Source organism: Microtus oregoni, unplaced genomic scaffold, assembly GCF_018167655.1.
Source record: "Microtus oregoni isolate MIOR12 unplaced genomic scaffold, Mior012 000000F_ref0000247, whole genome shotgun sequence".
NCBI classification, from domain to species: Eukaryota; Metazoa; Chordata; class Mammalia; order Rodentia; family Cricetidae; genus Microtus; species Microtus oregoni.
Genome location: NW_024543059.1, coordinates 12,731,065 through 12,750,309, shown reverse-complemented (window position 1 = coordinate 12,750,309; position 19,245 = coordinate 12,731,065). Strand labels below are relative to the sequence as shown.

The window sequence follows — 19,245 nt, the reverse complement described above, 5'->3', positions numbered from 1 at the left end:
CTCAGTCTGACATGTTCCTACTCTCTTTGCAGTGCTCCGTCACTTGTGGCGTTGGATTCCAGAGAAGAAAGCAGGTGTGTCAAAGGCTGACTGCCAAGGGCCGGCGTGTCCCTCTCAGTGAGACGCTCTGCAGGGGCCTGCCGGGGCTCCCCCTCGTGAGACCTTGCCAGATGCCAGTGTGCAGCAGTAAGTGGGCGGCGGCAGCCATGCTTCAGCCTCTTCCTTTTCAGCCCTCAGCCTATCTCAGTTCCGGGGTGAAGCAACCCAAGCAAGGCTCCAACTTGTTTTCAGCGGTGAATATTAGAATCAGGGAGACCTAGAGTTTTCAGGGAAGTCCATTTTAAGGAACGTCTGCTCAAGAGTATGCCTTATAGGGTTTAAGCTGAATTGCTTCTTGGCTTACTTTGCCAGGAGTGTATCTGTATTTGCGTTATTGAAAGCAGAAGAGCTGAGTATTTGATAAAAGTTACTTTAATGGTTTTTTTTATTCTGTATACATCAAAATCAGTAGGCATAACGACATGCTTTAAGCAAATGGCAGATTGGCTATCTCGTCAATTGATTATAAATCATAAGTTTGCTGTGACATCAATAACATGCTTTCATCCTATTCAGAGGTATTCCACGTGTGTGTGGGAGGATGCCTGTCTACACATTTGTGTGTATGTAGCATGTGGGAGGAGCATAGCCAGTGAGCTCAGAACTGTCACCACAGCAGCTGCGAGCAGATAGCCGAAAGGTGGCGATAAGGGGACTGTAGGGATAACGGCTTTGGGGGCCAGTTTCTGCTTTGCCTTTTATCGTCCTCACTCATGAGCTTGCCAGTAGTGAGGAAGAAACATCAGAGGTGAACTGTTGTCATTTTGCTGGTGCAGGTGTGCGCATGTGTCCCTAGTTTGTCGACAGCATTCCCTGGAGAAAGTCACCAAACAAAGCATCAGGCTTGTTGAGCAGTAGTGATATTTGTTGATCGCCTTCCATGACGGAAAGCACCTTGCGTGTTTATCCCACTTAGTTTCCGCAGCAATGCTGAGAGGCAGGCAGTATCCTCATTTAGAGCCAAGGCATGCAAGACCGAGGCAAGCCCTGAGTTTTACCCGAGACTCCATGTCTGCCAATTGGCCCCTTGGACAGAGAAATAAGTGTCACAACCAGCAGCCTCCTTGCAGTTAGACAGAATGTTATGTGGGGATGCGCTGTGGTCATCAGGACCTGTGATATACAGGATGGGATCCTAAATCCTTATGACATTCATTTCACCAGCATTAGGGAGGAAAACAAAGCAAGCCAAACAAAGCATTTTTCATTACCCCACTATACTCCCTAGCCTGCTGATCACGCGGGCCATAGAAGCTATGGGAGAGAGAATACCCCTAATAGCCAGCCACCCTGAGCTGACCTCCAGTTCTGCCCCTGTCTAGTCTCAAGTCATCGTCTCTGGTTGATGGTGCCTGCCTGGCCATGCTGTGATCGGCTCCCTCCGATCATTCATGGACCGTTCTCTCTCAGCAGAACTCCATCTTAAGCCAGGTGATGAGCAGGATACTCTCCCAGCATCCTGTCTCCTGTTGCTTCTACCCTGCCCCCCCCCATGAATGCCATTTTAACCATTCTCCTTAGACATTCCAAGGTTCACTATATAGGTCTCCAAGATACTTTCTACTTTCCTATAGGACACCCCACCAGGTCCTGTATTCCTTACCAATATTTGACAATACACAGGACAACCAAGTTCCTTATTGATGACCTTTCTGATGGGTAATAACCCCATTTCCAACCTCAACAGTTTTTCCATGCTGTCGCCGTGGCCGGGTGGCACCCAAGCTTCCTGCTGTTCTGCCTTATTTGGTTAATGTCTCACTGTGACCTCTGGGGCTTCTAGATATCCCTATTATTTCCCAGCCTTCTGCTCCTGAACTAGAAACCAGTCCACTTAGCTGGCTTTTCTAGTCATCCACTTAATCAACTCTGTTGCCAGGGCAACCACACCTTAGCTAGCATCTCTGAGTTTTACAGTTTGTGCCTGGCCCCCTCTGTAGACTTCTAGGCAGTTGTTCATGATTTTCAGGACAGCCTTGTGAGGCAGCTACAGCCACTATTTCTTTAAGAAGAAGATGAATGTTATAGGTTGCAAGGGTCACATAGTGAGATATGGGGAGGACCTAGACTCTGAACTCAGCTGAGTTACTCCTGCCAACGTTGGTTACCTTTCAGACATAAGTGCAACTGAGAAGAACTTAGTAGTGTGTGGGTAAGAATCCCAAAGAGAAGGCGATGGATTTGTCACTAGGGGTCACTGATGGCCTTTTCCTTAGAACATTAGTGTGCTGATAGGAACAGAACTCAGGCTGGCATTGGTTAACAGTAAAACAGAAGCAAGAAAGGGGCAGCTTTTCTTTCAGACTGATTTGGGCCATACCATGGTTATGGGGTCTCAGGAGCATCTTAGCTCATTTAGCAAGTCCCACCCACAGCATCTCCGCAGCCTCTCACCAGTAACCCTCAAAGAAGCCTAACAAGCATCCAGAAACTAACTCCTCGCATTTTTGACATGGATTCAAATGAGCTTGTCTTGCTGGGTCCCTGTGCTTAGTGGAAGGAGAGGTAACCAGCAACAGCCAAATGACCAAACTGAAGTCCAGAGTCTGATGATTTCAGCATGGTAATAGGAAGGCTGTCAGGGCTGGGTCTTGATCAAAGCCCATTAAGAAGTGTCAAGAGTCAAATGCTGGAGGAAGCAAGTGCAAATTGCAGCCAGGATGGCATGGGGCAGAAATCCAGCATGCTTCTAGGGCTTAGAGTAACGGCAGGGGCACAACAAAGAGAGACAGGACAGGTATGCTAGGCACTGAAGCAAGGGCTCTAAATGTCATCTGACACCTGGGGTTGGCCTCTAAGTCAGACCCAGAAGGAAGACATGTAGAAGAAAGGGTTTCGTATTTTACAAAAGCCAAAGATGTGGTACCTCTCATACCCTGCAATAGTGGGAGAGATAGGATGATAGGCTGGCACCATCATGTAGCCCAGAAGTCCCTCCAAAAATATGCCATCCATTCCTGAGCATTCTATAGGGTAGATGTTGATGCCTTGTTCTCATCAGGCGTGGCCAGAGTTACAATGTTGGGATAGTTCCGGATATAAGAGAGACAGAAAACCTAAACCAGATCAGTTTTCCCCATCCCCCAAAATCTGGTTCAGTGATACCACACTCTCTGCTCTGAAGGGATTCTCAGGAGAACCAAAGGGGAAATTGGCTAAAGATATAGAGCCTGGCAGCCTTTCAAGTCTGATGGGTGTCTGCTTGCAGGATAATCTCAATCCACACCCTGCCCCACAGCTATCAGATCTGCTCTCTACCCTCAGTATGACCAACTGCCAAGGCAGGGCTGGGAAGGGGATGAGTGGGGACATAAGGTTTGTCTCCTATGAATGGGCATGTGTCCAGAGGGAATCCGGGTTTCATGGCCAGCCTTGGAAGGAATCAGTTGCTATCAACTCTAAGCTTGGATGAGGGACATCTTGAAGGCCACTGGTAGGCCCAGGTCCATACCACTCTTATATTGTCTCCAACCTGAGTCATTCAACTAGACAGTTCCCTGTATAGGGTTCTATGCCATACCAGTCGTTTCTTGCATAGAGAACTCTACTGTCCTGAAAGAATCTTTCTTTGCACTTTACACCACTGCATAAATCCCCGTCTTGGACTTGGCACTGTTCTTAAAGACTGAGCTTCAAAGCTATCCGTTGTCCGCACATCCTTCCCACAGCCCACCTCTGAGAAACCTGATGGCAGACAAGTATGACTTCATAAGCAAAGTGCTGTGATCCCTGATGCTAAGGTCAGACATGCGTGCTCCCACCGTCATAGGAAGGGACGTGTGTGTAGCAGAGACTTGAGCAGGATGCTCACAGACAATACGGACACTCTTATTTCTGCTCCCTCCTCACTAGTAGCAAGCAGCTCATCACTGTCACTAAATAGAAGAAACTGGACCAAGAGTGCCTTTTTCTGCTACGTTAGCCTAATCCAGTGGTTTGCTCAAGGGCGACCATCCTCAAACTAGCTGAGCATTTCAGTCAGCTGAGGAGCTTTCTAAACCCCTGGTGCCTTAAGTACAAGTCATACATGAAAATGTCCGGGAGTCGAAACAAGAGTTCACCCAGGCCCGCCCAGGAACCAACATATATCATCAAACAGTAACCTGGTTTCCTCCCACATCACTCCAGAATACACGAGTTCTCATGCAAAAAAAAAAAAAAAAAAAAATAAGGGCAAAAGCTGGTCCCTTATGGGACAAGTGAGAGGGATTCAGAGCTGGGGCTGAGCTTCATTTGTACCCATTGACTCTAGATGACAGGTTGAGACAAAGGATTATTTACCTACAATCCTGTCCCATAAGGTATCAGCTTCCCTCTTCCCAGCATTCTCGTTGCCCTGCCCCTACTTCCTGCCTGGTCGCCCCACCTATACTTCCTGCCTGGCTACTGGCCAATCAGCATTGTATTCAAAATAATACAAGTGTCAGGATAAAAGACCATTGTCCCACTGCAGAGACTTGTACCCAAACACTGGGAACTAGTCAAGCCATTACTCCCCTGTAGCAAAGAACAAACCTCTCTCAACTATAGAAGAACCTTTTGCTCTGTTTCGCTGAATCATTTAACCTCATGCCTGCCAAACCAGGGCTTCATAAAATAACTTACATATTCTCAAGGGACATGGTCAAACTTGCACGCATCCTTGTTTAGGTACTAGATGACTGTGAAGTTTATCCAAGTATGGGTGTAAGACATTTTTCTTGTTTTAATTCACATATTTCTAGAGAATTTTAACAAAAGATATCTTAGTAGGCCTAGATCAATCAGCCTCAGAAATTCTCTGTCAATGACCTTTACTTGTAAGTGATTTCTCTCAATCTCTTTACTTTTTTTTTTCTTCCTGCAGAAGTGAAAGTTGGGACAAAGTCACGACACAGAGAGCAGGGCCCCCAGATTCTCGGTGTCCAGAGAGTCTATATTCAGACGAGGGAGGAGAAGAGGATCAACTTGACCATCGGCAGTAGAGCCTACTTGCTGCTCAACACATCTGTGCTCATCAAATGCCCAGTAAGACGCTTCCAGAAATCTCTGATCCAGTGGGAGAAGGACGGGCATTGTCTGCAGAACTCCAAGCAGCTTGGCATCACCAAGTCGGGCTCCCTGAAAATCCACAGTCTTGCAGCCCCTGACATTGGCGTGTACAGGTGCATCGCAGGCTCCGCGCAGGACACAGTTGTCCTCAAGCTCATCGGGACCGACAACAGACTCATTGCACACCCATCCCTCAGAGAGCACATGCGGGGCCGCTCCGGGGTGGACCGCGAGGAAGCCAATAGTTTGGGAGCCACTTGGCATAAAATGCGTCAGATGTGGAACAACAAAAATGAGCTTGACCTGCATGATGGGGAAATCGACAACCAGCCATTCTTGAGAGCTCTGTTAGGGCCGTGCAGGACCTCTGCAGGGAGCACCAACTCCTGGGAGCTTAAGAACAAGCAGTTTGAGGCAGCTATGAAACAGGGAGCATACAGCATGGACACAGCCCAGTTTGATGAGCTAATAAGAAACATGAGCCAGCTTATGGAGACAGGAGAGGCCAGCGATGACCTCGCCTCCCAGATGATCTATCAGCTGGTTGCTGAGTTGGCCAAGGTTCAGCCGATGCCTGTTCAAAGGAGGGGTAGCCACGAGGAGGCTCAGCTCAGAGGGGAGACAGCAAAAGCTCCCCAAAGCCCCACAGTAGCGAACTCAGGCAAGCTGACTTTTAAGCCAAAAGGACCTGTCCTCATGAGGCAAACCCTACCCCCTTCGGTTTCATTTAACAAAACAGTAAATGCAAGGATTGGGAATACAGTGTACATCACGAAGAGCACGGAGGTCATCAATATACTTTGCAATCTTATTGCTCCCAGCAGTGAGGCCACGTATACATGGACCAAGGATGGAGCCTTGCTGCAGCCGTCTGCGAAGTGAGTCAACTCAGAACACAGTGTCTCCTTGATAGTTCCTTATTGTGGCCTAGTCTAGTTTTCTCGGAAATATTGTCACATTTCTCCTCCTTACAAAAAAAAAAAAGTGCTCCCTCCCATTGTCCTTTATCTGCTTGCCTAACCAGTTTACTTCTTTTGTCATGGTTGTGCAGGTGAGCATGTGCGCGTGCATGCGTGTGTGTGTGCATGTGTGTATGTGTGTGCGTGTGTGTGAGAGACTTTATGTACCTATACACAATCTAGGAACAACAAATGGGAAAAGGAAAACCGGGGATATTTGCCTTTCTGAGACTAACTTAATTCACTTAGCATTGTTAGAGTGATAAAGGCCCATCAAGGAAAAATTCCTGGTCAAGAGACTAAACCCATTGTCCTCAGTGGAGACCTAGCATTCAAGTTTGATATGTCAGTCACCTGACATAGGGAGAGAGGCTGACCTTAGCCGGCCAGGCTCAGCTCAAGCCATGCTAAAGAGATAGGTGGACTACTAGCTTAAGTGGGTACTTTACTTTTCCTTTCCAGAATTCCTGCCCTCTTGGGCAGTTTCATAAACCACAGTGTGGTTGATGAGGTTCTAGGTCTGGCTCAGAAAGAGAGAACTTTCTTTCTTTTTGTTTCATACCCTATCTCTTTCAGATGCTAGCCAGAACCTAAACCTAAGCATGTTTTTGTGTTTTGTTTTGTTTTATTTTCCCTGATAGTTTGGGCATCTTTCTCTAAAGCCCCCATCTCTGCCACGTGACTGCTCCATTCAGCTTGAATCTGACATCTGCATCTGGTCACATCAGGTGACATGGAGTTTGCTTCTCTCTGCCCTTCTCTTCCAGGAAGCTGCTGGGATGTATAGCTTGTCTGCCATTGGTTTGCTTTAAAAACAAAAACAAAACTAATAAAATCAAAATAGAAGCCAGTAAGTCCACATCCCAGCCTGTTGTAAGTGCTCTCTGATCTAATGCAAGAGGAAAGCTTTCCCCAGTCTTCCATATATGCAGTTTCTTCCTCGAGGCAGGGGGCTGGACCTGATTACCTTTCAGGCCCCACACTGGACCAAAGCCTATAAATTTGCATTTTCCATTCTCCATAACCTGCGATGGCTGCACAGCAATTATGTCTGCTACTTGAGTATATCCTCATTTTAACTCTTTTACAGGATCATTTTGGATGAAACTGGGAAGATACAGATAAGAAACCCTACAAGGAGAGAGCAAGGGATATATGAGTGTTCCGTAGCTGATCGTCTTGGCTCAGATGTGGAAAGTTCATTGGTGTTATATGCAGGTAATGCTCATGGGCAAAGTCTAGAGTGACTGGGGTCTCATTGTTGCTTTGTGTGTCTTCTGAAATGCTCTAGAAAGATGGCTAAAACCGGAGTCTGTATCGCAATGGCACGGGTGTTTTTTAAGCACCAGTTGCTGGGTGCTGCCTAAGGCATTGCCTTAGTAGGCATTGGGGATTAGAACCCAGTTTGGTCTCCTAGATGCTCAGCTTGGTGGTACACACTTGTCATCCACAAGCTGAGAAAGGTGAATCCGCTGGTGTTGAAAGTGTCCTGAGTCCAAATGACTTCAGGATGGCTCCTTCCCAAGGCAGCATCTGCAGGCCAGTGGTTCTCAACCTTCCTACTGCTGCAGCCCTTTAATACAGCTCCTCATGTAGTAACCCCCCAACCATAAAATTATTTTGTTGCACTTCATAACTGTAATTTTGCTACTATCATGAAGCATAATGCAAATACTCATATTTTCTGATTGGCTTAGGCAACCCCTGGGAAAGGGTTGTTTGACCCCCAAAGGGGTTGCAACCTGCAGGTTAAGAACCCCTGCTTCAGGCCTCTGTTCTCTCCTGGACTGTGCCTGAAAGCATTCACTCCTTTGAAGCAAGCACAAAGTGCGGTAGTTCCTGGAGTGGATAGGTGACCCCTCCTCTACCAGTGCTCCTAAGTCCATCCCCAGATAACCTAGACTCCTGATGGAGCTAATGTGAGGGCCTCGTGATCCAGAGGATGAGCTGTGACAACCGAAGATCCCTTCCACCCCAAGAGTTCCCAGCACCCTCCCTCGGGATGGTTTTCCCCTACCCCAGGCATTCCAAAAAAGAATGGAGCTTTTGGTCGTCCAGGCTTCTTGAAGAACAAGAGTGCACATGCTCGGTCTCATTGTCCACGTAACAGAAATTCTGCACATAGGTGGTCAAAGCATGTGTCCTGACTGAGTTAATGAATGAATCCATTCATTGTCCAGTTTCAAGGAGTAAATGTCCTTGAATGAATTCCTGACTCTGCCTTTGTCTTAATTATTTCTTCAATACAAGTTTGATGTGGCTGTTTGTTTCACATTGACTAAAATGCCAAACTCTGACCTCTCCTCCAAACCATGCTAATCCACTTGAGATAGCTTCATATGATTTCATAAATGAGAAATTTCTGTAGAGATGTGTGAGAAGAGTTTTAAGGAGCCGCCCCGCCCCCCAATAAGTGGACATGACTTTATTCAGATAGTGTGAGCAGGGGAGACTCTGAGCCACACTGACTCTGAGCTCTACAGGGTTGAAGGGCTATGAGCTCACTCAGTACTTTGAGATTCCTGTGAGAGCCCAGCAGGAAAACACTTTGTACATGTTTATGGTTAAGAGAAAGTTCACAAGAGTTGTGAGCTCCTGCTTAGCTGGTCTTTCCCAGTGAAGCCCTGAACCCAATATTTTTTCTGTGATTGACAAGTCAGCTTGTCTCTGGCCCTAAAAGAAACTGTACATGGGTTTTTTTTTTTGTTTTTTGTGTTTAGAAATGTTTATTATTGTTGAAATGTCTGATTGTATCACCTGGTGCATGGGCAGGCTTTGTTATTATTGATGTCTTGGTGCAGCTGAGCAGAGAGCACAGCGAGGTGCTTTGGACATGATGGCTGAGCTTTGACTTACTCTTATGTTAGTGGGAGAGACCTGAAGAGCCTTCTACATCCAGGATAACACCTACCAAGGGCAATAGGATAGATCAAGATCCATTGCCCTACCTCACACCCATCCTTCCATGAAGTATCAAATGGTCACAGTCCCTGGTGTTTTAGGCCTGCACCAACTCATCTGAGGCTGCAACATGAGAGATGCTATTATACCCTGCGGTTCTGCATCTTGTGAACTGAGTCTTTGTAAAATTACCAAGAAGGAGCTAACCTTTATTTTGGTTATGAATGTAAAATATCTTCACTTTATACTTGATGGTTGCAATCTACCTACCAGCCACCCATCCATCCTCCTATCCATCCATCCATCCACCCACACATCCATCCACCCACACATCCATCCACCTTCTTACCCACCATCCATCCACACATCCATCCACCTTCCCACCCACCATACATACATTCATACATACATGTATCCATGTGTCCTCCCATGTATCCATCCATCCATTCATCCATCCACCTTCCCTCCCATCCACCCATCATCTCTGCACTGAGTACCCCTAGCTGTGTGTGTGCTTGTCCCTGTGCACCACGCGAGTTAAAGAGACCCGCACTCTTCCCTGCTTTCTGCGAATCGATGATGCTTGTCAGCAAACAAGAGCTTAAACCTAACATAGTTTCTGCTCCCTTTGAATTAAGAGGCACCTGTCATCTTGTCTGTTGAAAGAAATGTCACCAAACCAGAGCACAGCCGTCTGTCTGTTGTGGTGGGAGGCACTGTGGAGGCTGCCCTTCAGGCCACTGTGACAATCCACTGTCCTGTAAAAGGTAAGTATTATCATTTCCAGTGGGAAGCCATTTGGCCAACAATAGCCAGAAGGTGACCGCTGGCATTTCAGTGTTCCTCCCATCATCCTGATGAACTCACATTCTGATTTCTAGGACTCTCCCACACATCTGATTCTCAGAAGTGAGCTCACACCAGATCATAAGACTAATACCAGGATTAGGGAAGTAGCTCAGTCAGTAAAGTCTTTGCTCTGCAAACATGAGGACCTAAGTTCAGACCTAAAGCATGCGCACAACAATAAAAAAGAAAGGTGGCCACAGTAGCATGTGCCTGTAACCCCAGATCTGTGGAGTAGGATACAGAAACAGGTGAATTCCTAGAGTTTGCTAGCCAGTTAGGTCTTACTAATCAGTGAGAGACCCTGTCTCAAAAGACAAGGTGAAGAGTGATAAAGACAGCAGCCAATGTTGACCTCTGACCTGGTCATACGTAAGCTCCTACATGCTCATGTCCAAACACACTAGCATGTTCTTATCTATGTGCCTGCCTGCCTATCTATCTATTTATCTATCTATCTATCTATCTATCTATCTATCTATCTATCTATCTCTATCTCTCTTTCTCACTCTCTCTCACACACATACATTCCATACATACACACACACACACACACACACACACACACACACACACACACGGTGGGGAAAGAGAGAGGGAGGTTTAAAACCGGATTGCCACTTTGTCCCTCTGTGGGCTGTGACTGACACACACACACGAGAGAGAGAGAGAGAGGGGGAGGTTTAAGACCAGATTGCCACTTTGTCCCCACTATGGGCTGTGACTGACACACACTGGAATCTTCATCCTGGGAAAGCCAGAGCACTGTGTGTGGGCAGATCTTTAATAAAGAGAAATTTTCAGCTCTGAGGTTGTGTGGTGACTGTGGAGTCTGAGAAAACAGATTTTTTTTTGGAAATTGCTAGATAGGTCTTCCTGCTATGCACTGGCCTTGGCAAAGCCAGGCCTAAGACGAGGAACGCCAGTATTGTCTACTCAGACTTAGTCCTGAACCATCCATGAGTGGGGCTCAGCAGCCTGTGTGTCAGTGGCTTTCCCCACTGTGTTTGCTAATACAAGCTCGACCCCTTTATAAAAGACCATGTATTTGGGGTGCTAGCGATGGACCCTCACCCTCAGGCCTTTCTCATGGAAGGCACGTGTTTCCCCACCAAGTTCTACCCACAGTCCTCTAGACACATTCTTTCTTTAATAGGAGTAAAACTTTCAGCCTCTGCCTGAACAGGAACTATTTTGCCACTCAAAGTCAAGACATTCTTCAGTCTTAACCTGGACTCTATAGAGTCCCCAGGATGTATACAGACAATATATTCTACTCCCTTCTACATTTTACAGGTGTAAAGGGTTGGGCTGTTGTGTGAGTCACTTCCTTAGTGAGACACATAAATAGCAAATTGAGTCTACCAATTCAAAAAGAACTTTCTAGAAGCCCTTAATTTACTGTGCATTGACTTAGCTATCTGTACAAGTATATCCCCTGGTTCCCAAGGATTAATAAGCCACCCCAGGATTTGTAGCCGTGTTTGATGTCCTCTGATGGTGACCCATCCAATGGAGTGTGACTTTGACTCTTTCACTGAGGATTAACCTTTCTTAGGGTCTCTATCACTGTGGAGAGATACCATGAGCACAGCAGCTTTTTTATAAAGGAAAACATTGAACTGGGGCTGGCTTACTGTTTCAGAGGTTTAGGCCATTATCGTCATGACGAGACATGGTGGTAAGCAGGAGGAGCTGAGAGTTCTACAGCGTGATCCTCAGGCCGCAGCAGGAGACCGTACTGTGTGCCACACTGGCCAGACTGGAGCTTATAAGACCTCAAAGCCCACCCCCCACAGTGACACACCTCCTTCAACAAAAATGTCGCATCTACTCTAACAAGGCCACACCTTGTTAGTACTAATTAGTACTAATCCCTATGGACCAAGCATTCAAACACAAGAATCTACAGGGGCCATAAGTATTCAAACCACCACAGGCATTGTGGGAAAGTGTTTATTCATCCCTTATAATATGGACACCAACCACAGATTTAAAAAAAAAATCCAAATCTAGTGTGAGTTTAAATCAATGAGTTTCTTGGTGGTCAGATGCAGGATCATAAAAGACTCAAGCGGTTACATCACCAAGAATCCCATCCCTGCATGACTGACCATTCACCGAAGCTACAGCCACGAAGCTCTCTGCAAAACCTGTCGGCAACTCTACCAAAGAGTCTCCTCTGCTCTAGCAACTGCTTCCTGCTGATGCGACCTTGGGGAGGAGCCTTTGCTTTTTTTTTTACCTTTTGTCCTGTCCAGAGTCTTGTAACTTCAGCTAACTTCCTGGATTGTATGAGCCGGCCCTCTCTTCTCTGCCAGAGGTAATGGATCCAGGAGAACCAGTTACAAGATGCAGAGTGATGGCAGGGGCCTCTGAGGCTGCCCAATAGCACCTAAAGATGGTTGTCATGAAAGGGCTGGGGTCACAGTCACCCTGCCCCCCTAATGGTCTCCTACTTGCCCTGCTTCCAAAAGTACACCTTTGGCTCCATGCGCCTTGGAAATTTGCTACCCTCCAAGGTATTCGCTTTCAACCCCTGGCAGTCCTTGTGCTGTTTGGCCTATGCAGACTTTTGACAGATCGCCCAGGCTCCCAACTGGCTCCACCCACAAATATGTGAATTTTCTGGCAAAAATGGACCTACCATTACAGAACGGTCCAGCGTTCTCTAGCCGAGGCAAGGAGGAAAACAGAACAGAGCTGTTGGGATGCCAAGCCACAGCCTTCTCCAATTTCTGTAGCCCCCCACCTGCAGAGGATTCTGAAAAGTAGATGTGGCTTCTATTAAGAGAAACCTCCGTTTTTAAGGTTCCTTTGTAAATTTTAACTTCCCAATCGTCCTGTCTCGAAAAACCAAAAAAAAAAAAATCAAACGGCGGGGTGGGGTTGGGGTGTCAGCCAAAGGCTTGCCGCCCGTTATTTTCTGTCTGAAGTCAGGGACTAGAGGCAGTGGGAACCGTTTTCACAAACAAAGACCTCGGAGAAGACCCTTAAGCTCAGCCCAGGTTTGGTTTCTTATCCAGTCAAGCAAAATATAAACTGATCCCTTCCTGCCCTGTGTGTTATACTGCTGGTGGGCGGGCCGGTCTCCTCCAGTGGGTGGGCCTGCCTCTTCTTTCTCCTCTCCTTCCTCCTCCTCCTCTCCAGGGAAGCTGAGAATTGGGAGTATTCACCTATCCCCACCATTCATCTTTTCTAGAAACAGTCCCTTCAATCTTTAGAGCCTTGTGGGTCCTGGGAGAGTTAAAAGGTACAGTTAACTCACCAAGCGTCTGTGCTGGGTCCCACACTGGCCAGAGCTTCATTCGCTTGCCTCCCTCTGTTACAGAAACTTCTCAGAAAGCCAGAGGACTAAGAGCAGTGTGGTACTGACAGGGGACTGGCAGGAAATGAAAGAGAATGCAGATTCCACGGCAGATTAGGATATATAGGAAAACCCAGGAGTAGGACAAAGAGTCAAAAGGCAAATTGCCAAGTAAATGGTAAAAACCTCTACCTAGAATGATTCTGGTTACAGGTCTAAAATATGGATAAATTAATTCTTTAATTAAGATATAGGAGATATGTTTGATATCTGGGAATGATGGAAATCCTAGAAGTGCAAATCAGAGTAAAATACCTGTTGCATGGAGCTAATCAGAGAATCCGATGACTGTATTTGAACTTCAGCATTCTATAGTTTTAAAGGTTGAATTTCCTAATATGTGAATAATATTTTGATCAATTTTTCTGTTAACCTTTCAAGACATCTTCAACAAATTTTTTTTTTTTTTTTTGGTTTTTCGAGACAGGGTTTCTTTGTGGCTTTGGAGCCTGTCCTGGAACTAACTCTTGTAGATCAGGCTGGTCTCGAACTCACAGAGATCCGCCTGCCTCTGCCTCCCGAGTGCTGGGATTAAAGGCGTGCGCCACCATCGCCAGGCTATCTTCAACAAATTTTAAAAAGCTGTGTTTCTTGGAGAAATATTTGTCGCACGGTATCCATGATATGCAAATGATTACTATGTGTCATCTTAAGTACCAAATGTAACAGTAAGGCAGCCATAGGACCAACAGCTGTCAGAACTGATACCCTGAGCTTCGAAGGATTTGCAGTATTTCCAGTCTCATTGGTAATGAGATTAGGATATCTTGGACCTGTTACCTTGAAAAACTTCAAGAGTTTTGCACTACTGACAGTTGGCAAGAATATGGGAAGATAGAGCAGCAGGTGTGGTCAGCCAGAATGTATGCTGGAAAACCTAATTGAGGGCGACTAGATGATCAGGACCAGAGATCCTCTGCATAAGGTTTGCCCCCTGAGGCCAAGGGACAGTTGTCAGGGTGCCCCCACAGACCATTTGTCGTTGCAGGGACGAACACAGAAGCATTCCTGCTCTGAGAGGAAGAGACAGTTTGTGGATAGAATGTTGATTCCAGCTACAAGCTTGCTTATTGTTTAAAAATGTCTACGACAGAGCAAAAACAGGTCTAAATAACCCTTCATCTTGGATCATGGGCATGTGAGTGTAACTCACAGTACTCCCAGCCCTGCCTCTGCCTAGCTGTGAGACCTTGAGCCCCTAAGGCTGTCTCTCTGGCCATTCATTTTCTGTTACAGAATGACTCACTGGGGTGGGATGTCCTGAAGGAAATTTTACCCTGGGCCTTAGGTCCCTGGCAGAAATGTGGACCAAAAGGATAACAAAGGAAGGAAAACTACTCAGGACACCTAGTTGGAACTTGGAACTGGGTGTCACTAGATCTCACCTAACATTGGAAATACCTGAGGAAAGAACCCAGGAGTATAGGGAAAACTCTTTCAGAATAGGTAGGTAGAAAGTCCTTCACTGAAACAAGTTTTGCAACAAAACTACTAGTCCATGAAGAACCCAATTTCCTATGTTATGATTTGAAAAATCTGGTTGTAATAAAAAGGAAAGAAACAAATAAATTAAGAATCTGTAGTTCATTGAAGTCAGCATTTGATATATTTGGGAAGGAGTCTTTCATTTCTGTGAAAACCGCTGTTTCAAACAAAATAACGTCCCAGAGGGGAATCCGTTAGCAGGGAAGGGGAGATTTGAACAGCCGTTGGGAGAAGTGTGTCATGCCTTGGTTGTGTCTCATGTCCTCCGAATGCACAACTCCTCTGTGTGGACAGATGTCTAGATGTCCACAGGTAGTAAGGCTGTATTGAATAGCTTGGTTCTGACCCCATCCTGACTCAAAAAATGGATGAAGACAAAATATGGGGGAAAAAAGTTCTCTTGAGGAGTAGTAAGATGTGGTTGAGATTTTTTTTAATGCAAAATTAAATATGAAAGGGTCTTAGTGGCCTGTGGGTGAAACTCTTCCTCTTTACGAAGCAGACTTGTTAGTTTTATGAAACGGGACTACAACATACAATGCATTTATTTAAAAGTTCTATCTTCTTGATAAGTTCTTTTTTATTGATATGCAGTGGTCTTCATGTCTTTTAGTCTGTGTTTAGATTCTGCTTTACTAGGTATCAGAATAGCTAGCTATTCCAGGCTCATTGGGGCTTGCATTTACTTGATAAGTTGACTTTGAGCCATGAGATGTTTCTTAGAAGTAACAGATAATTGGGGGTAGGGTTTTCTTTTTTAAATTTTTTTTTGAGCTATATATTTTTCTCCATTCCTCTTCCATCCTCTTCCCTCCCCTTCAACCTTATCCCATGCTCCTCATACTCCCAGTTTACCCAGGAGATCTTATCTTTTTCTAATTCTATATAGATTAGATCTATGTATGGGTGATTCGGAAATGTCTTTAAGTCACAGATTGCTTTGATAAAATGGGGGGAGGCAAAAAGAAATAATCATCTTTACCAAAATACATTTATCTACAAATATTTACATGTAGTTTTCAGAAGACTTAAAAATAAAATTTCAGGATCACCTGTTTATCCCTATTTTATGAACTGAACATATTGGTTCTTTCGACCATATCTTAAGAAAAATTTATTTTTCTTCATTTATAAATTTGAAATATACAGTATCATCGGTATTTTGTTGTCAGTTTACAAAACCATTTATAATCCTTGAAATATCTAAACATTTAGAGTCAAATAAAGTCTAAAATGACCTCTGCTCAATAAACCCCCTCCCCTCTTTTTGTTTGTTTTGCATATGATCCAGAATCCCCCTGTAGAGCGTGGCATACGCCCTCTGGATAAGCAATCATTTTTAATGCAGCTTCTAAAGAGTGGGTGATAGCAGTTTGTCCGCCTTCAGTCCAGTGTTAGATGAATACGTCACCAGAATTGCTGTTGATGAGGTTGAGCCTTGGGGACGCCCACTGTTCTCACCATCTGGGCTCCTGTGTAGGATTATTCTCCCCGTTCTCGACATCCAGAGTCGGGGGCTTTTGTGATGTATGTAATTCCACATGCACAATGCCAAGTGTACAATGCTGCGTGCACCGCACGGGCTCATATCACCGTGTCTGGTGTGCACAAGCCCTTGCTTCTAACTCTTCAAGAAGCTACTGGAGGGCTCTGGCTTGTGACAATATGTGGCATAATTGCCATGGACACTTTGTGGTCTGTACATGAGACCCTGGAGAATAGTATCCAGCAGCTCACAGACTATGATTGACAGGAAGAACTGCCCAGTCCTGATGAAGCATAATCCCAATGTCCTGAGAGATCGGGGATAACCACAGCATGAAGAGAGTGGTGATATCCTCCTTGACACAAGGAGATTTTTAGAAGACTTTAGCTTAGCGAAAGACCTTTAATTGCAGAGTTGGAGAGTAAATGGCACGATCCAAAAGGTTTCTAAAGCCTCGGAACACATTGCTGGGTGTACTGACTATGCCCGTCTGCGGGCATCATTTCTAGAAAAGGAAGTGTACATCAACAGTTATTTAAATGTTCTGCAAACGGCAAGTGCCATCGCTTTGTGTCTGGAGTTCTGGATGCAGCCTCAGTGCCGGTCAGGCCCTTCAATGCCAGAGTGGACAAAAGAGCATGCAGTTAGCTCTAAAGAAGGCCGTTCCTCGCCCTCTGCTGCAGCCTAGCTCCCCCACAGTTGGGAACATCTTCCTGCTAGTCACTTTAAAGTCTTCTCTCCGACACCAACACTGTGCTTCCTGCTTATCGTCACACTTATTTGTGGCAACTCCTTTCGTTGCTGCCCACACTGTGGTCAGTAAACCTCTTACTTTATACATCTACAGCATCATTTCTTCGTGACTTCCTGGGATGGGGAGAGGCCCTAGGAGTTTATGCAGCGCACACCGCCTGTCTGCACTCTATGTGCTATGATACAGTTTGCGAACTTCGGGCAAGGGGCTGGAGGTTGAAACATACAGAGTCACACAGAGAGACAGAGACACAGACCTCTAGTCACTGGTAAGAAGCCCTTTATTCAGTAGCACCATGGAGGCTTATATACCCAACAGTCAGGTGGGCCAACAGGTGAAAACCTTATCCTCTGATCGTCAAGGCAAGGCAACCTGTGCTCGTGAAGCAGAGCTGGTAAACAACTTTGACACAGCTTTCAGTAACTCAAATCAGAAGGAAAGTAAAGATCTCTAGCAGGGAAGAGCAGCTGGAGGCCAGGACTCCAAATGGTCCCAACAAGTTTAAGCCTTCATTTCTTCTAGAAGAGGGCACAAAAGAGCTCACAGAATGTTGTGAAATAGCTGAAAGAAAGACAAACAGCAGAAGCATAGCATTCAGGGATGCTATGTATTTACGTCAAGGGCTGGCATCTTAGAATGGCGTGCATGCGCCAAGGATTTATAGTGTGGAGTATTTCATGGTCCTTTCAAGGATGGAGGAAATTTGTTTTTAAACGCTGACTACTTTAAAGATACCCTTGAGGGATAGGCTCTTTACCGTGCGTGTTTCACAGGCTCAGCAGAGCTGGCCTTTTTCCACAGCATTCACCTTCCAAAAGCTGTTCCAGTGCTGTGGAAACAGACTGCCGGATATTTCAGAGCTGCGAGTCTTGTGGGAACGGCCTGTCTTTGAGGTTAGATAAATAAGCTGAAGTCACTTCTGACATGTTGGAGCTGTCTGCACAGAGTGTGCACTCGTAGTTTTGAGAGCTTGCTAAAGGCAGTGGTGTGAAGAATCCTGTCTGCAATCCTCTGGTCTCTTCGGTCCTTCGGAAGCATTTGCAAGGGTCAGGATGTTTCTAGGTGTGAAGTCCCCAAGTTGGCTTCTTAGCAAGGGGGCTTTTGTCTCCCATGCACATCTACAGCCTCGCTGCACATCGTATCCTATGTCGTGTTCCTACCCGCTGTAGACTTTCCCTGGCTGCAGGTTCAGCGCCACACTCTTAGCGTACAGAAGCTTGGGTCCAAGTGTGCTTGTTTCTAGGCTACGCCAGTTCCAGAGTCTGAGCATTATAGAATCTTCTGGACCCGCTTTCTGACTGGCCTGGACCCTCTTTGTTTTTGACTACTGTGTTAAGCTGTCCAGGCGTACCTGCGCTCCACCAATCAGAAGCAGGACAGGAACCGTGGACTACTTTCCGCTAGCAGTACTGAATACCACTAATGCTTTTGTCATTACTGACAGTTTGAAAATGGACGTTGAGGATCTGGGAATGGGGCAAAAGTGTCCCATCCCCTGGCTGTCCCTGTTCCCGCCTCTCCTCTTGTCTCTTCCAATAGTTTGGATTACAGTAGGTATTCTAAATTCCTCTCCCTCTCTCTCTCTCTGTCTCTCTCTCTGTCTCTGTCTCTCTCTCTCTCTCTCTCTCTCTCTCTCTCTCTCTCTCTCCTATAAAAACAGTGCCTAAACCTTCCAAGATGCTCCAAAGGAGAAGATGTCTATCCTCCTTAGAAAGCCAGAGTTATTAATATAGGGCCCCAGAAGATTTTCCTGGCCTTTCATTTATACGTATATTTAGGCTGCTTTAACAAGTCTACTTGGATAAGCCACTACTCCAGGACAACCTAGGTCAGGGAATCGGGATGGTTTTCCCAGGGACTTTGTGCTAAATCAGAGGCTGTCAGCTGGAGGCACATCAAATTGCTGAAAGAAAAAGCTGTCTAGGAGGAATCTCACCTTGGCTTGCCCTCTTGAGAGTCAGTGTCCCACTCCCCAGCGATGTCACAGTCCAGCGGGGAACAGCACTGATAGTGTGGATTCCTTGGAAACGGTTCTTAACTACTCAAGGACTGGTAATCTAGCCTGCTCATTAGGATCGTGGGCTGGGCTTCAGTGCGTGAATTAGGGGGAGAAGCAGACATTCCCTTGACAGCACTTGCCACTCAAGTTATTACATGGCGTTATTCTGAAAATGACATCAGAAATGTAAATATCGGGAGAGATGAAATTATAACCCTTTGCAAATAAAATAATTGTTTACCTTGAAAAATAAAGTGCAGTCTCTTTAGCACCTCTTCCATTTTAAAGATTTGGTTTTGTTTTCTTATGCGAATGTAT

General features: G+C 45.8%; 1 protein-coding gene across 1 annotated transcript in view; it reads left to right on the top strand.

The window, feature by feature from the left end:
- Adamtsl3 (ADAMTS like 3) overlaps nucleotides 1–19,245 on the top strand; it is a 224,845-nt gene that overhangs the window by 186,034 nt on the left and 19,566 nt on the right. The window contains exons 20-23 of the mRNA XM_041662229.1: nucleotides 33–186; nucleotides 4,946–6,008; nucleotides 7,180–7,307; nucleotides 9,629–9,757. Of these exons, the coding sequence (XP_041518163.1) occupies nucleotides 33–186; nucleotides 4,946–6,008; nucleotides 7,180–7,307; nucleotides 9,629–9,757 (1,474 nt within the window). The remainder of the gene's footprint in view (nucleotides 1–32; nucleotides 187–4,945; nucleotides 6,009–7,179; nucleotides 7,308–9,628; nucleotides 9,758–19,245) is intronic.